At 35.1% G+C, this 20,314-nt stretch overlaps 2 protein-coding genes across 3 annotated transcripts; one reads left to right on the top strand and one right to left on the bottom strand.

Moving 5' to 3' along the window:
- Window positions 1-2,656: 2,656 nt before the first annotated feature.
- On the bottom strand, window positions 2,657-13,990 carry LOC107791314 (putative protein phosphatase 2C 11). 2 transcript variants are annotated; one of them, XM_016613382.2, is made up of 10 exons: window positions 13,512-13,990; window positions 11,862-12,004; window positions 11,590-11,688; window positions 11,337-11,495; window positions 7,851-7,937; window positions 7,661-7,702; window positions 7,190-7,281; window positions 4,419-4,490; window positions 3,461-3,603; window positions 2,657-2,943 (listed from the first exon to the last, which is right to left on the bottom strand). In XM_016613382.2, exons 1-9 carry the CDS (start codon window positions 13,721-13,723, stop codon window positions 3,475-3,477), a joined length of 1,035 nt encoding a protein of 344 aa, XP_016468868.1. In that variant the 5' UTR covers window positions 13,724-13,990; the 3' UTR covers window positions 2,657-2,943; window positions 3,461-3,474. The 2 variants fall into 2 exon arrangements, with proteins under 2 accessions (XP_016468868.1, XP_016468940.1); XM_016613454.2 differs by lacking the exon at window positions 7,661-7,702 and having other exon boundaries at window positions 13,512-13,985.
- Window positions 13,991-14,876: 886 nt separating this feature from the next.
- LOC107791445 (putative galacturonosyltransferase 10) lies at window positions 14,877-19,994 on the top strand. The gene is made up of 2 exons (XM_016613553.2): window positions 14,877-15,326; window positions 18,347-19,994. Exons 1-2 carry the CDS (start codon window positions 15,174-15,176, stop codon window positions 19,796-19,798), a joined length of 1,605 nt encoding a protein of 534 aa, XP_016469039.1. The 5' UTR covers window positions 14,877-15,173; the 3' UTR covers window positions 19,799-19,994.
- Window positions 19,995-20,314: the final 320 nt, after the last annotated feature.

The following is a 20,314-nucleotide window of genomic DNA, read 5'->3' as shown; positions in this document are numbered from 1 at the left end:
TGCATGATATATCTAGAACTATTGTTAGTGATAGGGATGCTAAGTTTTTGAGCCTTTTTGGCATGTATTTTGGGGGAAGTTAGGTACTAAGTTGTTATTTTCTACTTCTTGTCACCCACAAACTGATGGACAAACTGAAGTAGTTAATAGAACCTTAGGAAATATGTTGAGGGATATTTTGAAAGGTATATTAAGTTCTTGGGAATATCACTTACCTATGATTGAATTTGCTTACAACAGAACAATCCATTCTTCTACTGGTATGTCTCCTTTTAAGGTCGTTTACGGTTTTAATCCCTTTACTTCCCTTGATTTATTACCATTACCTACTAATGATATTACTAATCTTGATGGTAGGACAAAGGTTGAGATGATGAAAAAAATTCATGAGCAAACAAGACATGCAATTGAGAATAAAAATGAGAAAGCTGCCTTGAGAAAAAATAAAGATCGAAAACAAGTTGTTTTTAAACATGGGGATTTAGTTTGGGTTCACTTAGAAAGGAGAGATTTCCTTCCAGAAGGAAGTCAAAACTGCATTCTAGAGGAGATATCCCCTTTGAAGTCCTTGAAAGAATTGGAGACAATGCTTACAAGCTTGACCTTCCTAGTGAGTTTCAAGTAAGTACACCATTCAATGTTATTGACTTGTCTTTGTTTGATGTAGGATTGAATTTGGGGACCCAATATTTTCAATAAGATGGGAATGATAACATCAAGGACAAGGATAAATTGTTGGAAGCTCCAAGAAGGTCATTTACAATATCTCAAGCTAAAGAGTTGCAGATCAATGGCCAATAAAAAAGTTTTTAATTGTATGGGAAGAGCTCAAGCCCAAAGAGATGAATTGTCCAAGTTTTACAATTATTTGGTGGCCCAAATTGAAGTCCAAGAGGAGGAACATTGGGTCACCAAGTCAGCCCTTGAAGTCTATGAAAAATGCTCAAAATGAGCTTAAAAGGGTCCAAAAATGGGTGTTTCAGAAAGACCCCAATTGGAGTCCAAACCAATGGCCCAAACTAGTAGTTTTAAGGTCTAAATCTTTCCAAAGGGATTTGGCCGCTCACTATGTTATTTTTCTTGTTTCTTTTATTCCTTAGCAGCCACCTTACCTAATTTTGATGACTTTTTTTTTCCTTTAGCAGCCACCCTACCTAATTTTGATGACTTTTGTTACACTTTAGCAGCCCCACCACCTAATTTTAAGGACTTTTACTCCTATAAATAAGGAGTTCTTCTCATTCGTTGAGGCACTTCATTATTGATTAAGAATATCATACTTTGAGAGTTCTTTTAAATCTTTGTTACTTATGCTTTGAGATTTATCTTTCAACCTTTACTAGTTCATAGTTCTAGGTAGTAAGATTACTTCTCTATTGTGATAATTGATTCATTTGTAGTATTCTTAGAAGGCGATTAATACTAGTTATTGATTGTTGTCTCAAGTTACTCGTAAAGAGGTCAAAATCCGAATTTATTGTTTTGATTTGGTTTTAAGTAAATTCGTTTGATTTCTTCAATAAATCAAAACGTTGCTTGGATCTTGTCAAGGCTATAGAACTTGCGTTCTTGGAATTTTTTCCTTGAATTTTCCTATATCCTTTATTTTCTGCACTTCAATTCTAGTTGTTCAATTCCTTATTATTATTTGTTCCGCATTTACTTCTCAAATTCTTACTCTAGTTTGGATTCCCGACCTTTTTGTTATCAGACATGACCCTAGATAGGAGGGTGTGAAGGTTGAGGATTAAGGTAGAAAGTTAATAAGTAGTCGTGTGTTTCCCTTTGTCTTCAGTAGTTCGTTAGTGTCAGTATTAGTATGGTACCCTTTTATCCCGAGTTTGCTATTTTTCGCATATCTTATTCTGTTATTACTTGTCACCAATATTTTCTTAGTTTGCTAACAGTGCTCCTTTCATGGTCTCTATTGCTATCGGACCTCGGATTTAGTTTCTCTAAATAGATTGTTTGATATTACTTGCTATCGGTACTTCTTTCATATTCTTTATTGCTATCTTCAATTTAGTTTCCTAATATTTGTCTTGCTATGAATTGATATCAGTGTCTGTTCATCTTCTTTAGCCGAGGGTCTATCCTCCTCAGACCCCACTTGTGGGATTTGCACCGGGTTATTGTTGTTGTTGTACTAGACTTAAATAATTTATCAAAATTTAATAGTATTTTATTGCCATTAAGAAACCCAAACCGATCAGGTTCATTAGAGCTATAGCTCTAGGGATGTTACTTGTTTGTAATTAGGAGTTTAGCTCCCAAAGTTGGCAAAAATAAGGTTGAGTATTCGAGAAGGTAGATATCTTTTGCCAGTCGCTGATAGACCAAACATATAGCTTTACACGATACATCTGCCCAAGTTGAACAACCAGCCAGCTGTTTAAATTTTTCTGAATCCAAACAAGTTGTTATAGCTTTCAACTGTTCAGATACTGTTTCCCTGTGAATGTTCCATAACTTCTTAGACTGCATCCTAATCACAAGTTCCTGACAAGTCTAATGTCCAAAAGAAACCAAAACTTGATCTCCTTCCACATAATATTTTAGAAAACGCCAATAATTCCTGAGAGAGATTCACCACTCTCAGTAATGCAGGTAGAAATCCAAGACATTACCCAATACAATGTTAGCAGAAAACCAAAAGTAGGGAATATCTGATTTGTGTTTTCTACTGAAAATATTACGTAAATACAAAGTCAGAAAGCATTCAATTAAGAACTAAAAGTATACCAGCGTGATTTACACTTTGTCATCACACAACAATTGAAAGTAAATTTACAAGTCTATAAGCAGAGACCATTAGTAAAAATCCCCACGACCACAACTCCAAGTGACATGGCCATCTGAGAAGCTTAATCATCACTAGAAGTATGGCGAAGTTGGAAAAATAAGCTAGTTACAAGGCCTACATCCTCCTTCAGAATCTTTTATCTGCAGAGTTAAGTAGCATTATTGACATACATCATTCTTAATGCTGGAGAAAATGAGCAAGTATGTCATAAAACAGATTTGGCCAAAAGTGCTTTTTTTTTTTTTTTTTTTTTTTGCCAAAAGCACTTTTGGCCAAAAATTGAGGTGTTTGGCCAAGCTTTTGGAAGGAAAAAAAGTGCTTTTGAGGAGAAGCAGAAGCAGTTTTGGAGAAGCAGAAAAAAGTAGCTTCTCTCTGAAAGAACTTTTGAGAAAAATACACTTAGAAACAGTTTTTTAAAGCTTGGCCAAACACTAATTGCTGCTCAGAAGTGCTTTTTAAACTAATTAGCCAAACACAAACTGCTTCTCACCAAAAGTACTTTTGAAAAAAGCACTTTTGAAAAAAAGCACTTCCCAAAATAAGCTGATTTTTGCAGCTTGGCCAAACGGGCTATAAGTCTGTCATAAAACAGCAGAGGAGAAGGTGTTCCGTGTTTGCTTAGTATATATGTTTGTAAGTGAAGAAAGGTAGGCAGACCTTAACAGGTCCATTCATGCGCTCTCAAATCGAACAACTACACATGTGATGTTGTCAGAACTCCCCCTTGAATAAGCTTCTTCTATAAGCTTACGTGATGCTGCTTCAGCATCTTTTATGTCCTGCACGATGGCCACAGCATCCTGTATGTAATGAAGAGAAGTTATACCCTTGAAAATTCATAACTAGTTGATGCAACTTCTAGTTGCATAGGAAGAGAGAAAATTAACATGCATGAATATTTTGGACCACTCAGCAAATATCAACATGTTACACACACAACAGCAAAGCTTGCATGTTGAATCACTGCAAAGCTACTGTCATATGCTAACAATCATGAAACTAGAATTACACAAGAAGCTACTAATTTTAAAGAGAAAACTTCCCTGGTTTGTTACTTTCTTCTACCTGTATAAACAAGGAATGTGTAAAAGTATTACACAAGGATCTAGGAATCATCCCTAACCAAACTTGAGCTTGCCTAAGCAAAATAGCTTCCCTTGAATATTCACCTGTGGATCGAGCTCTAAGCTTAAGAACCAGTTCCAATTTTTCCGGAGCATAATAATCTCCACTTTCAAACTCCCTGAATATTGAATATATTAAGAAGTCTTTCCCCCTCAATTTCAAGACCAGGACCATGAAAATTTTGAGCTTAAGTTTGAATTATAAAATACAGTTCCTGACCACTAATGAGCTTTTCAAAGATTTTAATAGTAACAGTTTTTTGATATCCCTCCTTTGAAGGACAAGCTCCAGATTCGTCCAAATAAAGACAGAAGAAATAGAAGAAACGCCTCGCAAGATGTATTCAAATTCAATCCTTAAAACCAAGCTCTGAGGTCTCAAGTATACATTTAGCATTGTCATCTTACTGAGGGTTTGTAAGTTGAGGAAAACTTGTTAGTGTTGAAACCCCAAGAAAGGTGTATAACACGTTTAGCAAATGAAACCTGACCTTGTTAGACAGGACATTCCAAAGTCCATCACTTGCAATTATGATAAAATCTACACCATCAATTTCTTCTTCCTGAAAAAGGAGATCAAATATCAATGCACTGAACATCAATACAAATCATCAACTTCGGAAGCTAAGAGAGAGAGAGAGAGAGAGAGAGAGAGAGAGAGAGAGATGTAAGTAGCAATATTTCGGTTCAGTAAAACAACTGGGTTACAATATCAGAACAAAACAAGCAAATCAACAACAACAACAACCAACCCAGTTTAATCCCACGAGTGAGCTCTTGGTTGGGTAATCAAAGGGTCAAGATGTGCTAAGAAAAACACAGCATTAATTCAGGGAAACCAAAAATACTTCAGCTGCTAAATACTAGAAAATAAAAGATATAGCTGAATGTCAGTTTCCCCCAGTATGCTTATGTTATAAGTGCAACGTACCAGCTCAAACTTTTTCTACTGAGATACAGTGTACCGACACTCCTTGCATAGGAAACTGCCAAACCTCTATGCAAATGTATCTTTCTTCCATCTACAAGTGTGGGGCAAAATAGCAATGTTTTCTCATGAAATGATTGTGAATTCTGATGGTTATGGTCTCATTTAAACAGTGGTGGAATAGGAGAAAAAGGAAGGGCTTTGTATTTCTAGTTTCCTTGCCTTCTTCCCTATTCTAAATTTCATCACAGTTCAGGTCAATATGCTCAATTACTGCTCAATTTTCATACAACAGGTACAATGGAGGGAAATTAATGCATTCCTCCAAAACTTAAAGGCTGGTCTGAGAAACAAATTCGTAGAGCGAAGAAATACGTTCTGACAAAATATTTTAACACAGGCAGCTTGGCCTCGAGTTCTCATTTTACCCTACCATTCCAAGTGTATTTTTAAGCAACCCTTTATTATGCAATAGTTTCACTTGAATAGCAATTGAAATAACTAGACAACTTACACTCACTGCTGCTACTAAAGGCCACGAGTGTATGATGAAGAGCTCATTAAGCATCCTACCTTATTGTTGGGAAATGTATTGCCTCATAGCGAAGGCTAATTTTTCCCTAATCTCATGCTTTCAAAATGATTAATAAAATGCATTAGTTGATAACTGAGTTCGTAGGGACGAGCGAGCATAAATTTCCATGAATGTTTCAAGTTATGTTTTAAATGAGAAGGCATACATGATATAAGTGTTTATGCAAGTTTTGTAAGTTATGTTTCATTAGTTTTCACTTGAATTAAGTTCATAAAGTTTATAAAGCTTTTAAATGATTTATATGACATGTTCAAACGCTTGTATTATGTTTTCATGGTTGAGAAAGTTATGTTGAGTTATGTATGCGGCCAAAGGGTGCCGAATCAAGTTTTAAATGTTTTAGGAGTACACTTCGTAAACTGAGAGGGTTAAGGCCTAGAAACAACACGTGCCAGTGTAGGAGTAGAGTTTGAGTATAATCATGTTGCTAGCAACCTCCATATCAGATCCATAAAAGGTTTTGGTGAGATGGCACATTTGATCGAGTCAATACCCTAGGTCGGACATGTCACACCATGCGGCCTTATGGTGAGACGGTCCTCCAACCGAGCTGATACCTAGACTGCATAGTTTGAGTTAGTGAGCTTATGCACTCCCCAGTTATAGATATGCTTTACGATATGAAATGAAAATATTTAAGTTTAAAGTTTCTACACGTTGTCAAGTTTTGAAATGCTTTATAATGTTGTGATTATGCATTCACGTTTTCTGTAAGTATCGCTTACCCTTCTGTGAGGGAGACAGTGATACTCATGCAGTACTTTATTATTATACCCACGTCCCTCTGCAGGGGCGTTCACTCATGTTGTGATTGTAAGTGTTGATACTCCGGGCGACTCTACCACCTTCTAGGTTTCTCCTTCACATTCCCAATTTTTGGTGAGCCCACTTTATGCCGTGGGGATTGGTTATTGACTTTTTTTAATCTTTGGGTATAGCGGAGGCCTTGTCACCGGTATTCATTTAGCCAAGGAAAAACAACCACCATCTTGGTTTTGACACTCAAGCGATCCACCCAACTAAAGAAGATCGATTCAAAGGTTAGATTTCACCACCTCTATCTATCCAACTAGTACTAGCTTGGTGCTCGGAAATGATCGAAGTAGTTGAATAGGAGGATCACTATGACTATAACCCTTGGTAAGTTTATCAAAGACGAAAATGATTTATTTGAAATTATGTATGACTGGTTACGGAGGTACATAGGCTCCATAGACGTTGTAGGTCTAGTTTATGTCCGTGACTGGTTACGGAGGTACATAGGCTCCATAGACGTTGTAGGTCTAGTTTATGTCCTTTTGTCATTCTACTGAACTCTCATATTCATGTATCAATAACTATTTAATGTCTTAGGATATTTATAAACTTATGCAAATGTTTATGAAGAGTTTCATGTTTCCTATTCCTGCATGATCATGTTTAGAAAGTTGGTTTGCTCGATGGTAAGTTTAAGACATCAAGTGCCAATCTGTCCGTCCAGTTTTTGGGCATGACATAGGAAGTGGTGTTGGTAGGGTAGATGTAGGTTACCATATGAACCAAAAAAGTTCCATTTAGAGAAGCTAAAAACACGATAACTTCCCTTATAATCTCAAACTGCATTCCCGAATAATACATCACAAGGTGACAGTGGAGAATCATACTTCTGATTAACACCATACTCTTGAGCCTTGACAAATCAAGCAAATAGAGCAGGAAATGAAGACAAACTATTGCTTGAAGAACAAAAGCCAAAATACCTGAATCTCTGGGTCTGCCACAACATATGGCTTTAGCAGTTTATCTCCAAATGCACGAGAAACAGCCAGGACCCCACCTACACGCCATGTACCTGAAGAACAGAGCAGCAGGACACTGCATTGAATTCAACTAACAGGAAAAACAGGATGTAACATATTTACATGCGGTAATAAATTTCACTGGAAAGCACCTAAGGCATGCAAACATGGATATGTAGTATTGCTCATATAAGGCACTGCCAGGTAAAGAAACCACATGAAGCAGTTGCATAATAAAGAAACCACATGAACCACATTTAAGAGCACAAGTTTCAAAGTCTTCCTTTCTTTCTTAACCTTCATGACCATTTGGAATTTGCCACATATTAAACAGAGGGAGTAATATTTAACTAAACAGTTGCATAATAAATTCTCCTAGCCCAGTAACAGACAATGGTTGAATAGCAAATTTTTGAAGGTTGCAAGGGCTACCCAATGTGATTTTGGAAGATTCTGAATGGAAATGTACAGAACCTGATAGAAAAAAAGAGAAAGAATTTGATTACATATAAAAAAGAGCGCTGGCATAATACAATTCTTCGTGACTTCAGTCTCCGGTAGCATTTACTGGTCCAATCAAGCACCAAGAAACACATACAAAGAGACTGCAACAGACTTTTACCTGCCCAGATGATGAAACCGCCAGCCTGTTCTATCCTTTCACGCTCATCAGATCTGTCAGGCTTGTGATCGATGGACAAAGGAATAGCTGCATTTATTGCAACAGTTATGCCGCACAACCAAATAACAAAAAATGAATAAAATCTTTTAAAAATCTTAAATGTGCAATAATCATTCAACATGATGAAATCACTTCCGGAACTCACTTTAGAAATTTGAGGGAAAAAATAATTAAGTTCATATATGTTGGAATTAGAGAAGAATATAGACAGCCACCATCTAGTTCATCAAGATTTTGTGATATACTAGGGAATAAAGCTCAAGAGTCAAGCCCAATTAGAATGATTGTTTTCTTCCACTCATACCATCATTTAGCAAACTAGTTTGCACACGCATACATTGCACACCATAAAAACAGAGAATCAAGAATATTTTTTCTTATAAATTTATAATTTTGTAAGACGGTAAATACATAAGTATATGGGTATAGCAGAATATAAAACTGCTGAAAGTAATTCCATCGGTCCTAAGATATATAGCACCATTCGACGAGTGAATTTAAAATGTTTCTAGTTGATTTTTAAATGTAAACTTGGCAAACCAAATTCTTGAAAAATTAAAACATTTATAGATTTTCTCACGAAGACCTTGGTCTAGAAAACAGTTGTTTGCCTTCTCAAATAATAAGTACTCCATATAAGCTGGGTTAGGAATGTTTTACTTTTAATTTCTCATTCCAATGAATTTGTCATGTTATTTCACTTCCTTTAGTGTTTCAATTCAAAATCTAACAATTGAAGTAACTGGATATCTTACACTCGATAAGGAAAAAATAGATACCTAATAATTCTCTATGTGGTGATTTTTATTAGAACTGATATTTAAATATATAAAACCAAATATATTGTGTAGTTATTGTTTTGTAAATTTCCATCAATGAGGAGTATTTTTCTTTATTTATCCACTATATTAGGTCAACAATTCTAGTTTAACTTCATCATCTTTCCTTTTTGTTTCTCTCTGGCACGATTTACCTCGTGATGGTAAGTTAATTCTATTATTTTGTAAGGAATTACATGTAATCTTTTTGTTTCACTCGTTCTCTGCTGATAGTAATACCACTAAATTATCTTAATTAACACCTAAATTGCATAATGATTTCTTCTTAATTTTGTAAATCTAACTTCAAACAGAAATATTCCTCCATTTCAAAATAACTACATTTCATTTTTAGTCGGTACATAAAAAATTATAAGTACATTTCCTTCTCAATCCATACAGTGAAAAATAGGAACTTCACTTAAGTGTCCCAAAAAATTTCACCTTCAATTAAAGGGGATCAAATTAGGTGAACCTTGACGAACAGTTAAAATGTACTCTTTCGCATTTTTCGTACAAAAAGTTCTGCAATTTGTAGTACTTTACTACTTTTCATGTAGGTTCCAAATATCTTGAGAAGTTAATCTTAGTCCAAGTTAATAACGAAAATAGATTTAACAACTTACTATACAAATAATACTAACTCAAATATAATTAAGTAAAGCATATGTTCTCAAAGTTTAACTAAATAATAAACAACTTTAATGGTGTGATGATCTTTTCCTTGTTACAACTTTATTGAAAGATTTCAACAAACCAACTATTTCAGTTTTTAGTCACCTTAAGTCAAATAATTTATTAGTGGTTTATAAAGTAAATTTAGGAACTCAAATCTTATAATTTACCTTATCCAAAAAAGTAAACTTCAATTCATAAGATTGGTACTAAAAGAAAATTAAATTAGTTTAGCTTTTTCTTTTTTGGCACATCTGCATGGAATATAATTGCCTAGCAATTATTTGAATATTATTCCGTAAAAAACAAATCTAATCTAATTTGTCAGATTGAAGTTTTATTTAGATTACACATTATTAAGATTATACAATTTTTATTTCTGATGGTGTTTAGTGTGAAAGATTTATCTTATCCGAAAATGTTTGATTTCACAGCAATGCAATATGACGTAGTAGTTTACGATTTATTTTCAGATAAAAGGGAAAATCAAAGAGATTAAATTCAATGCCTTATACTAATTTATTTTGATTATTTGATTTTTATGCTTGTGGTATTTGGTTGTATAAATTATATTTTCTACATTTGTAAATATGCTTTTCCTAAGTAATTGTCCCTCTTATTATGGAATACCATACATTAGACATATTAAACTTTTGGAAACATAATTAATCAATCAACCATTCAAGCAATACCAAATATTTCCTGAATTTGAAAAGAAAAATGGATGCTCAGTTCCGCTCCAAAATTTTGGAAAGTATAATATGGGGTTGGAAAAACCAAAACACTTTACTGGCAAATCATTGAGACTTTATAGATAGTATAGATAAGAAACATCCAATTATACCTAGTCTTCTTCTTATCAATATGAGTAAAGAACTTTTATTCGTAAGACTAAACCGTATACAAAAAAGTATAAAAAGAACCATGCCAGTTAAGTTTCCTACCTACAAACTGCAGCAATCATTTATACACATCATGAGAACTTCAAACACATAAGAATAAAAAACAATGCCTTTTTTGGTAAAGAATTTATCCTTGTTCTTTTTTTTTCTTCTTGATAGCCAAGAAATCCCAAGGGTCGGTGGCACACGGTTTGAAACTCGGTGGATAATAGGTCTGCACCTCTATTCTTCTCCACTTAAATACCGGACTTTTGTCTACAGCAGAATTCGAACCCATGACGCACCTAACCCACATATCATGATGTGTTGTGCTCTTACCACTAGACCAAAGCCCTAAGACAGAATTTAACCTTATTTTCACTATCAACTATTCAGATCTTTGACTAACATCTGCATTTTCTCTGGCCTTCTTTTTGTTGGTCCTTTTTTCTGCTAATAAGATTATTTGTTACAGCGTCAATGTCAACTTGCAAGACACACCAATTAGGAAAGATGGACAAAGAAGAAAATCAAAGACTACAACATAAAGAAACGTGGCAGATTTCCTTAATTATCTTATTTCCCTAGAAAACAGGACAAGCTTTTCACAAATTATAATTTTTAAAGCTCTTGTGAGCACCTAGAGCAAAAAGATTGCTTGGAAGATCTGAAATGTACTCAGTTATTCTTCTTTTGTTTGCTCAGGTTTATATACTTTCTTTAAATGGATAACGCTCACCTTTTTTTATCAGATAAACTTTTATTGATATGAGAATGAAGAAAGTGCTGAAAGTTATAACATGTAGTTCCAGAATCACAATTATAAACAGCCCAAAAGAGTACTTCTCATAAATCTACTGAAACACTCCCTCCCCTGTGAGTTCTACCACTTTCATATGTACTTTCTTTAATAAAGCATTTATCTATAACAAAGATAAGCCACAAAAGAAAAATAACCAACCTTGCGTTAAACCAAACTATATATACGTCTCTCTGAAAACCAAGTCGTGTTTGTGAAAATTTTGCATATTATATAGAGACAAGCAACAAACCTGAGCCATCTCTACAAGCGACGACTCTAGAGTCTCCCACATTTGCAACAACCAATCTATCACCTAAAAGAACAGCAGTTGATGCTGTTGAACCAGCATCTTTTTGCTGGCCTTTTTCTTCATTAAGGTAATCGGCGTCGGTTTGCTTAAATGCTTCAACTGCATTCAGGAACCTTTCCCATTAAATGATACAGAAGACAGAAGATAGGATGAATTTAGAAATTACACAGAATATGTCTCCTCTGATTCATACCTATAGCTGACTTCGTATCTTTGATAAAATCAGGATGACCACTCAAATTCTTAAAGAGGTTGTTCTTCAGGTATTCTGCTGTTCTTGAACCACCGTGACCTAATAACAAGCAGAATATAAAGGGATAAGCAATTATCCAGGTCACCAAAAGGTTTTTTTCATGCTTTGATTTTCCTATCTACAACAATTAAGATGACATTAAATCAAGAATTACACTCAGAAAGTACAAAAAGCCTATCCTGAAACGATATGCAAGAAATACTGAGAGATACCATCAAAAACACCAAAGAATGCCACCATTTGACCATCGACTTCTGATATCCTTGTCTCATAAAAGTCCTCCATAGAAGCCCGTTTCCCCTTAAAACTAGCATATCCGTAGCTGAACTTAGCACTTTTGTTTCCAGTCAGAAAGCTTCAAGAAAAGAAAAATAAATCAATTAGTTTCTTATAAAAGTTCACCCCAAACATATCCTTAGAAATAAATAGCACTGCATTAATTGTTGCTCGCCACAATGAAGATACAGCCATTTTGAAAATCTAAAAATCTGAACAAAAGAAAATGCATTTATCAGCCTGAATTTGAATGTTAATATCCACAACCAAAGCAGGCAACCAGGCTGAAGTTCAAGACATAACTTGCCCAGTGACCGGCTCTTTAAGCTACAGAACATATCCCACAGTGGAGTATATTTTGATATGGGTAAGTATTAAACAAAGCACTATTAGGAAACTGGATTTGGAGATATGGGATGGAAGATCAGGGTGGAGGTAGGTCAGTGATGAGATATGGAGTCCAAGGAAAGGGAGGTCCAATTACATCTTATGTTGCTCGGACACTTCAAAAATTTCGTCGGGTACGTGTCGGATCCTCCAAAAGTAGTATATTTTTGGAGGATCCGACACGGGTGTGACATCATTTTAGAGATTCTGCTCAACATAGATTACATCCTATAGCTATATGAAATTGCTCATTCAATGAGCATAATGAAAGAGTGGAAGGATATTTATAAGAATTTCACTTTCCGAGAATCAAAATAGGAAATGGACCCATAATCAATTTATGGAAACAGAGACGGCACATGGATGCCTCTTTCTGTGGAATTTTTCCATGTCTTTCAGTATATCTCGTCAGCGGATGGCAATAGCGGCCAGGCCAGCAAGAACAGCCGGAGAGTATCTTCTTTAATCTTTATTTTTTGGATAAGTACAGTAGGAGGGAGTATTATCGAATCAAAATCTCTCAAAATAGACCTAGGTTTGAAGCAGAAATAGAACATATTTGCGGCTTCGTGTATGGCGCAGACATAATACTTTGATATGTATTTCCCAACTAATTCTCTCTTGCCAACAGTATTAGATCGTAGCTAAGGTTTTAAGGCTGAGTGGAGACCAAACAGAAGAATGGTTCCCATTGACATTATGCAATGATATATAGATTGAAGAGATAAACTTTATGTATGGAAAAAGCTCGTAATTGAAGTAATTCTCTGCTACATCTTGTTACCGCTTGTTTCGTTAGGATATCATGATCTCATGAGGAAATCACTTATCAAAGGTGCCTACTTTATATGTTCATATTACACCTTTGGTAAATACTGCCCCCAACTTTGTAAATCAAAGAATACTTTGGAAAAAGAAAAATCCAACTTTACACCATAATTTCGAGTATAAATAGCAACTGCAAACTCTCATTATCCTTTATCACACTACAAAAAATAACCAAAATAATCATAAACTCGGAATGATTAACGAGCAGTCCATAGTGCAGTAGGAAAAAAAGTGGAGAGCCATTATCATTTCTCGAATCACAAAAAATAAAAAATAACGATGGACAATTTACAGCATTAACAACAACTAACAGCGAATAAATTCAGCAGAAAGAAAGAAAAATAAAACAGGAGAGCAATAATGCAGTTAACCTAATACCGCCGCCGCTAAAGAGGGCATTGGGATCAATAGAAGGAATCATGACAGTTGTTGACGGCGTCTGTTTCATCTGCGGTGGCGCAGTGGGCTCTTTCAGTGGTTGCCGTGACGGGGTCGCTGCCGGTGCCGGCGGATGGTTCTCCACGGACGGTGGAGAAAGTTCTGGAAGGTTACGATCGGATTCTTTCTTGTCAACGTTCATCATGGTCAGTCGTTTTTTTTTTTTACTTCTTATGTGCGAAAAAAGTATCAGTTTATTAGATTTTTAAAAAAAAAATGGAACCGAATTATGGACTGCTAAATTCGGTTTTTTTTTTTTTTGAGTTACCTTTTCTGCCCCTTAATCCTAACTGCTTTTTGCTGTACTCCCTTCGTTTTTTACTTTCCTTTTCTGCGCATAACGAAAACAACCTGTGATAAACTTAGAAGAAGATTCTGCACCACAAATACAGTTAAACCTAGAGAGAGAAAAAATGCAGTTAAACCTAGAATTAATGTCCTTGGGCTTGGACCATGAAATTTGTTAAAACTCGTCATATATTATTCGAGTGATCTAATAATAAATCAATTATTAATCTATTGAGGGATCTAAAAATGTGAAAAATTACTTATATTGATAATGCATGTAATTTTAAACCCTTCAGGATAGTATCATATTTTCATCTTCCACTTCTTTTAATTCTTTTAGTGGAAGCAACTTTGAATTTTAGCGCACACAGAAAAAAAAAATATAAACTACGATACAGTATTAAATTTAAGAATTGATAATTTTTATAAAATAGTGTGATCAAAAATTATATTCCTTGTTATTTTAAAGTGTTACGTTTAAATAACGATTTTATCTGAAACAATATTTGCAAGTTTTATCATCATTTGGTCTATAAACAAAGTTTTGGAAATTGATGTTGCAAAATAAAAATGAGGCACCCACAAAGAATTACAATTTAATAAAAAAATTTAGAAAAAGTAACCCCTATACAAAATTACTTTATTTTCATATATTATGTGTAAAATAAGATATATTTAAAATAACATAAAACTAAAACTACAAAACCGTACTCTCTTCCGTTTATAATAAGGGATTAATTTGCTTTGGACACACTCATTAAGAAAATATTAAATTCTAGATGAAAATAGCTAGTGTGACTAAACTACCATTTATTAAATGTTACACCATAGTTATACTAGTATTTATTTTCTCAAATATGAAGAGTAAATGACTTTTTACATATACATATTTGAAAAAACTAATTAAATTTTTTTTATTATATAATGAATACTTATTTTGGACTAAAATAAAAAAAAATGTCAATTGGGAGGGATTATAAATTATCAAATGTGACCTCACATTCACAAAACCCCTGTCTCGATCAATTCAATCAATTTTTTTGCAGTTATTTTCTCACGCTTTTTCCTTGTTCTCAAGACAAAAATTGAATAAACAAAAAAAATTATGGAACTCAAAATACCGTTTCATATGCAACATTCGGCGTTGTTGTAGATCTATCTGACATCATTCTTCTCTACCCAAATCTTCAACTTTCACCATTATCTTTGATTTGTTCCCCAAAGTGTACTGTTAGTAAAGCAACTGTTTCGCAGATTTACTCTGAACAAACACTCGAAATTTTGTTTTAGTTAGTAGTCGCCGGAAAATGAGGAGGAGGAACTCGGATTTCCGGCGGCCGGTAAGGCGGCGATTCTCCAATGTGTTTTGGTTAACTGTGTGTGGATTGGCTATATTGCTGCTCATCATTTTGCTCAGCAGAGAAACTCGCGATTCATCGTCTAGATTGGTTTATACTAAGGTAATATTCATTGTTATAGCATTTATAAATTGCTGATTTTTTTCTTCTGTTTTAAGCTAAGAAATCCTTTTTTTCCCGTGGAATTACTTAGATGAGCTTGTGTCGGTTATGGAATTTTGAGCTTTCGGTTGCTCAGTTTTCCATTTAGAGTTCTCAATATTTTGTTTTACATCCTAATTTTATGTAGATTTTGATTTGTGATCCAAATAGCTCTTTGTTTCAATGTATCTCTTAGATGGCATACAACCAATTCACCAGACCTAGTTATTATATTGTACCATTATTAGGTGTAATTGTCATTGCAATACTTGGTAAATGATGGTTATTTTGGCTTAGGAATTGGCTATATAGCAACTTAGGCGGCATGTTGATCTGCTGAAACAACAAGGAAAAGCTGGAAATATTATGAAACTTCATGTGGAAAATGAATTTATCTCTATATGCAAAAATTACTTTATGCTGGTTGGTTTATTTTTTATTTGTTTTAAAATGTAAAGTATGAAGTTTTTATTTCTTCCAAAGGTATATTCCAAGTGAATTTGAATTAATTTTTTCTTATCGAAGAGCACTCAATTCTGTCAGGATATGTATCATCCCCCCACCCCACCCCAAAAGTCCCTTATCATTGGTGTTTTAGTGCCTGACAACGAATTAGTAGATAATTTTTGTCAACTTTTCTATTTCCTATTACCTTTTGATATTATTATCGTGGGACAAAGTGTCAAGAAGTACTTTTGCGCTATAATTTGATTTCATTGATTAGTCAAAGAATCATGACTACATTAGCCTTTTAGGGTGAGTTTGTAAACCAATTTGACGTTATTTCAGTTACCATGAGAGTTAGGTATTGATTTTGGCAAAAGCTGTAAAGCCGAAAGATATCTTATGTGGTATGGGTAGTGTTTAAAAATATTTGACTTCTTTGAGGCTTCGAACTGACATATTTGTCTTTCTAGAGTTTAGGGTATCATGAAGGACTCTTGGTACTGATGGATAAAAGCAAATTTGGTCAAAGGACCAAGAAAAGAAAAAAGAAGAGGGATTATTCTTGTGTAAGACATTAGTGTACCATAAAGGTCTACCAAATTAATGCCCTCAGCCTCAACTAAATCTGCTTCAAAGATGAGTAAGATGACAAACAAAGAGAAATAAGTTAAACATCCTACTTTAGGACATGGAAGATTATAGCACTATTTAGTCTTTTTCTACCAAATTGAACCTTTTGGGAACATTGAGAAGTCCAAACGTGTTGGCTAGTTCCTAAATTGAAAATACCAGATTGTACTCCCCCATTTCTTGAAGAATTAAATGAAACCGATAGTTGTCCAATTAATATATAAGTAATTGCGGCTTTCACATTTTCTTAATGTAGCACTAAACAATACGATACAGTTTGATTTTTATTTAGGTGGTTCCTTTATCAAGCCGTGATAATCAAAGACATACGAAGTAGCTTGATTTGAGAAGCTTCTTAGTAAAAGCGTAAATATTCCTAATCGGGGAGAAGAAAGTTAGAAAAACAAAAAGAGAACGTTTGTTGACAATATCTGGGAATGTTTTTGGAATTTACTGATTCTATGGCAACTTCTTTTTGCAAAAAATATTTCTACACGCGTGGACCTTTGTCCAGAAATTTATGATACTTCTTTGTCCTTTCTTTTCTCTGACCTCCCCAATCTTACTTTTATGAAATATGAACTTAAATCTTTTCATTCAACTATATATATTTATCCATTTGGAGCAACTGTTAAGTTGTCTCTCAGGTTCGAGCCGTGGAATCATCTGCTGATGCTTGCATCAGAGTAGGCTACCTACGTCATACCCCCTTGGGGTGCGGCCCTTTCCCGGACCTCGCGTGAACGCGGGATGCTTTGTGCACCGAGCTGCCCCTTTGTAGTGTTTTTTTATTGCCAACAGTTTTACTGGGTTGTTGCTGTTGTTGTAACATTCTTTGCTGCATTGTTTCTAGGCCAAAATGGTATCTGCTTAACTGAAACCAGAGTGGAAAAAGAAAAAATGTTGTTGGTGATGCTAGAAACTTGAATAGGTTCCCCGTTAATGCTTAGTATTTTAAAATGTGAAAAATGCACAACGACGCCAAAATCTTGTGGAGCTTCAAGTACAAGAGAGCGACTAAAGAGCAGCTTTAGTGAGAAAACACAAACAAGGGGAAAAAAAAAAGAAGAAATATATATGTTGCGCAAGAAAAACAATTGTCTACCAAAACAACACACAAAGGAATTGGAAAAACTACAATAAGTAACATATAACAACAACTGCGCCTCAGTCTCGTGTCATTATCATACTAAAGGAATTGGCTAACAAGAAGTGAAGTATATGAAGTAAAGATCATGTCAATGAAGTTCAAAAACCATTTTAGATCTGTTTCCAGATGCAATACAATGCAATTTTAAGTTTCTATCGAACTTAGTGTTTAGTTTTCCTATACTAAATTTCTAATTCATAGTCTTAATCACTAACTTATTCGTTTATGATGTTCATATAGCATTTGATATAACACTTTGCCAGGTGTACTCATTGTTTTATGCCGCCTTATTTAAGACAGGCCCATTGTCTTTGCACCTCAAATGAGTACAACTATACTATTAATTCTTATTGCTGAGATTCTGTCCCTCTACTCATTTGAGAATGAAAAAAATTGTGGAAATCTGAACAAAACACCATAGGTTGTGTGCCATTTAGAGATTAGTGATAATTCCAATGCCGATGAGAGATTAATTCTTATGACGTTCTGCCCGATCTGAATAATACTGTGCTGTAACTTGTGTGTAGTGGTACATTGATTAAACAATAGGAATTGGGTGCTGGATTCCTTATTTACCTACCAAGACAGTTACATATCGTTGGAGGAAGGATTTAGTAACTCACTAGCTGAAGCCTGTTGCAATAGAGATTTTTTAACTTATTTAATAGCTGCAATTTGTTTTTCCCTCTGTCAGACAGTCTCTTGTGAGCTTATGGAGAAATCTGAATGTGTCCTCTTATTCATTTCTTTGCAGAGGCCATATAGACATGATAGAAGTGGGGATGGTCTCAACATCACTGAAGAAATGCTGAGGCCGGAATCAATGGCACGACAACTTAATGATCAGATTTCTCTCGCTAAGGCAATTGTCGTAATTGCAAAAGAAAGCAACAACCTTCAATTTGCATGGGAACTAAGCGCTCAAATCCGCAACTCACAGATGCTTCTTTCTAATGCTGCATCAAGAAGAAGTCCCTTGACGAACAGAGAATCAGAAAATGCAATTCGAGATATGGCACTTCTGCTTTACCAAGCCCAGCAATTTCACTATGACAGTGCAACCATGTTTATGAGACTGAAAGCTAAAATCCAAAGCCTTGAAGAACAGATGAACTCCTTCAGTGAGAAGAGTTCAAAATATGGACAAATAGCTGCTGAAGAAGTCCCTAAAAGTCTGTACTGCCTTGGTGTCCGGTTAACAGCTGAATGGTTCAGAAGTTCAAATTTGGAGAGAAAACTCAAGGAAGAAAAGCAAGTAGCTGCCAAACTTGTGGACACCGGTCTGTATCATTTCTGTGTATTTTCTGACAACATCCTTGCAACTTCAGTTGTGGTGAATTCAACAGCTATGAATTCCAAGAATCCTGATATGGTCGTCTTCCACCTTGTAACTGACGAGGTGAACTACGCTGCAATGAAGGCATGGTTCACCATGAACAGTTTCCGAGGAGTGACTGTTGATGTACAGAAGTTTGAAGACTTTAGTTGGTTAAATGCTTCATATGTACCTGTTCTCAAACAACTTCAAGACTCTGACACCCAGAACTACTACTTCTCTGGCAACCATGATAACAGCCGAACTCCGATCAAGTTCAGAAACCCTAAATATCTATCTATGCTTAACCATCTGAGGTTCTATATTCCAGAAGTTTTTCCTGCACTGAAGAAGGTTGTATTTCTTGATGATGATGTTGTAGTGCAGAAGGATCTTTCAGCTCTGTTCTCCATAGACATGAATGGCAATGTAAATGGTGCAGTGGAGACTTGCATGGAGACATTTCATAGATATCACAAGTACCTAAATTATTCTCACCCACTTATACGTCAACATTTTGATCCTGATGCATGTGGGTGGGCCTTCGGGATGAATGTTTTCGATTTGGTTGAGTGGCGAAAAAGGAATGTTACTGGCATATATCATTACTGGCAGGAAAAGAATGTCGACCGCACTTTGTGGAAGCTTGGCACACTACCACCTGGACTGCTGACCTTCTATGGATTGACAGAGGCTTTGAATCCTTCATGGCATGTCTTAGGTTTGGGTTACACGAATGTCGATTCCAAATTGATAGAAAAGGGGGCTGTGCTGCATTACAATGGTAACTCAAAACCCTGGTTGAAGATTGGTATCGAAAAGTACAAACCTCTTTGGGAAAAATATGTTGATTATGGTCATCCTTTATTACAACTTTGCAACTTTCACTAAATTGGGATTATTGATTTATCGTAGTTCTAATAGAAGTGGTGGTCATTGATAAATTTATCGTTCTGGAAATCCGTAAGGGACTCTGTGAGATCGGAAGGTCTTAACTATTGTAATCTCTGTATTTAAACAGTTTTCCAGTTTATTGTAGTATAGACTTAAAGCATCAAGGCATCAAAATTGTCATCTTCTCTTGTTATATGATTCTATTAGTCATAATGGATATAATTTTGTGCTGTTGTATGATCTGGCCTGTTGGGCTAGTGGCTAGCATTTTAGTTTTGATCAAGTGGCCTGTTGTGCAGCTCTTTAGAAAATGTTTTCTCATTCATCCAATCACCTTAGTTTTTCCACATATAAAGAAGTAAGAAAAGAACAAGAACTATTACCCGATTATGGAAAACAAATCCGCAACCTTTTGCCATGCAAGAAAAGGGTAAAATCTAATTTTATAAACATACAGGAACCTACTATTAGGGGTGTAAGTGGATATCCAAAAATCTAATAAACCGACCGAAC

This window comes from Nicotiana tabacum, chromosome 16 (assembly GCF_000715075.1).
Source record: "Nicotiana tabacum cultivar K326 chromosome 16, ASM71507v2, whole genome shotgun sequence".
Lineage (NCBI taxonomy): Eukaryota > Viridiplantae > Streptophyta > Magnoliopsida > Solanales > Solanaceae > Nicotiana > Nicotiana tabacum.
Note: the sequence above shows the minus strand (reverse complement) of the source record. Positions and strands in the feature narration are given on the sequence as shown.

Excerpts from the sequence above, each read along its gene's own strand:
- LOC107791314 (XM_016613382.2), bottom strand. The coding sequence starts at position 13,723 with ATGATGAACGTTGACAAGAAAGAATCCGATCGTAACCTTCCAGAACTT. Across the intron at positions 7,282-7,660 it reads ATCTTCCAAAATCACATTGG|GTACATGGCGTGTAGGTGGG; the intron begins GTAGCCCTTGCA and ends TCTGTTCTTCAG. Across the intron at positions 3,604-4,418 it reads GGAATGTCCTGTCTAACAAG|GATGCTGTGGCCATCGTGCA; the intron begins GTCAGGTTTCAT and ends CATTACATACAG.
- LOC107791445 (XM_016613553.2), top strand. The coding sequence starts at position 15,174 with ATGAGGAGGAGGAACTCGGATTTCCGGCGGCCGGTAAGGCGGCGATTC. Across the intron at positions 15,327-18,346 it reads CTAGATTGGTTTATACTAAG|AGGCCATATAGACATGATAG; the intron begins GTAATATTCATT and ends ATTTCTTTGCAG.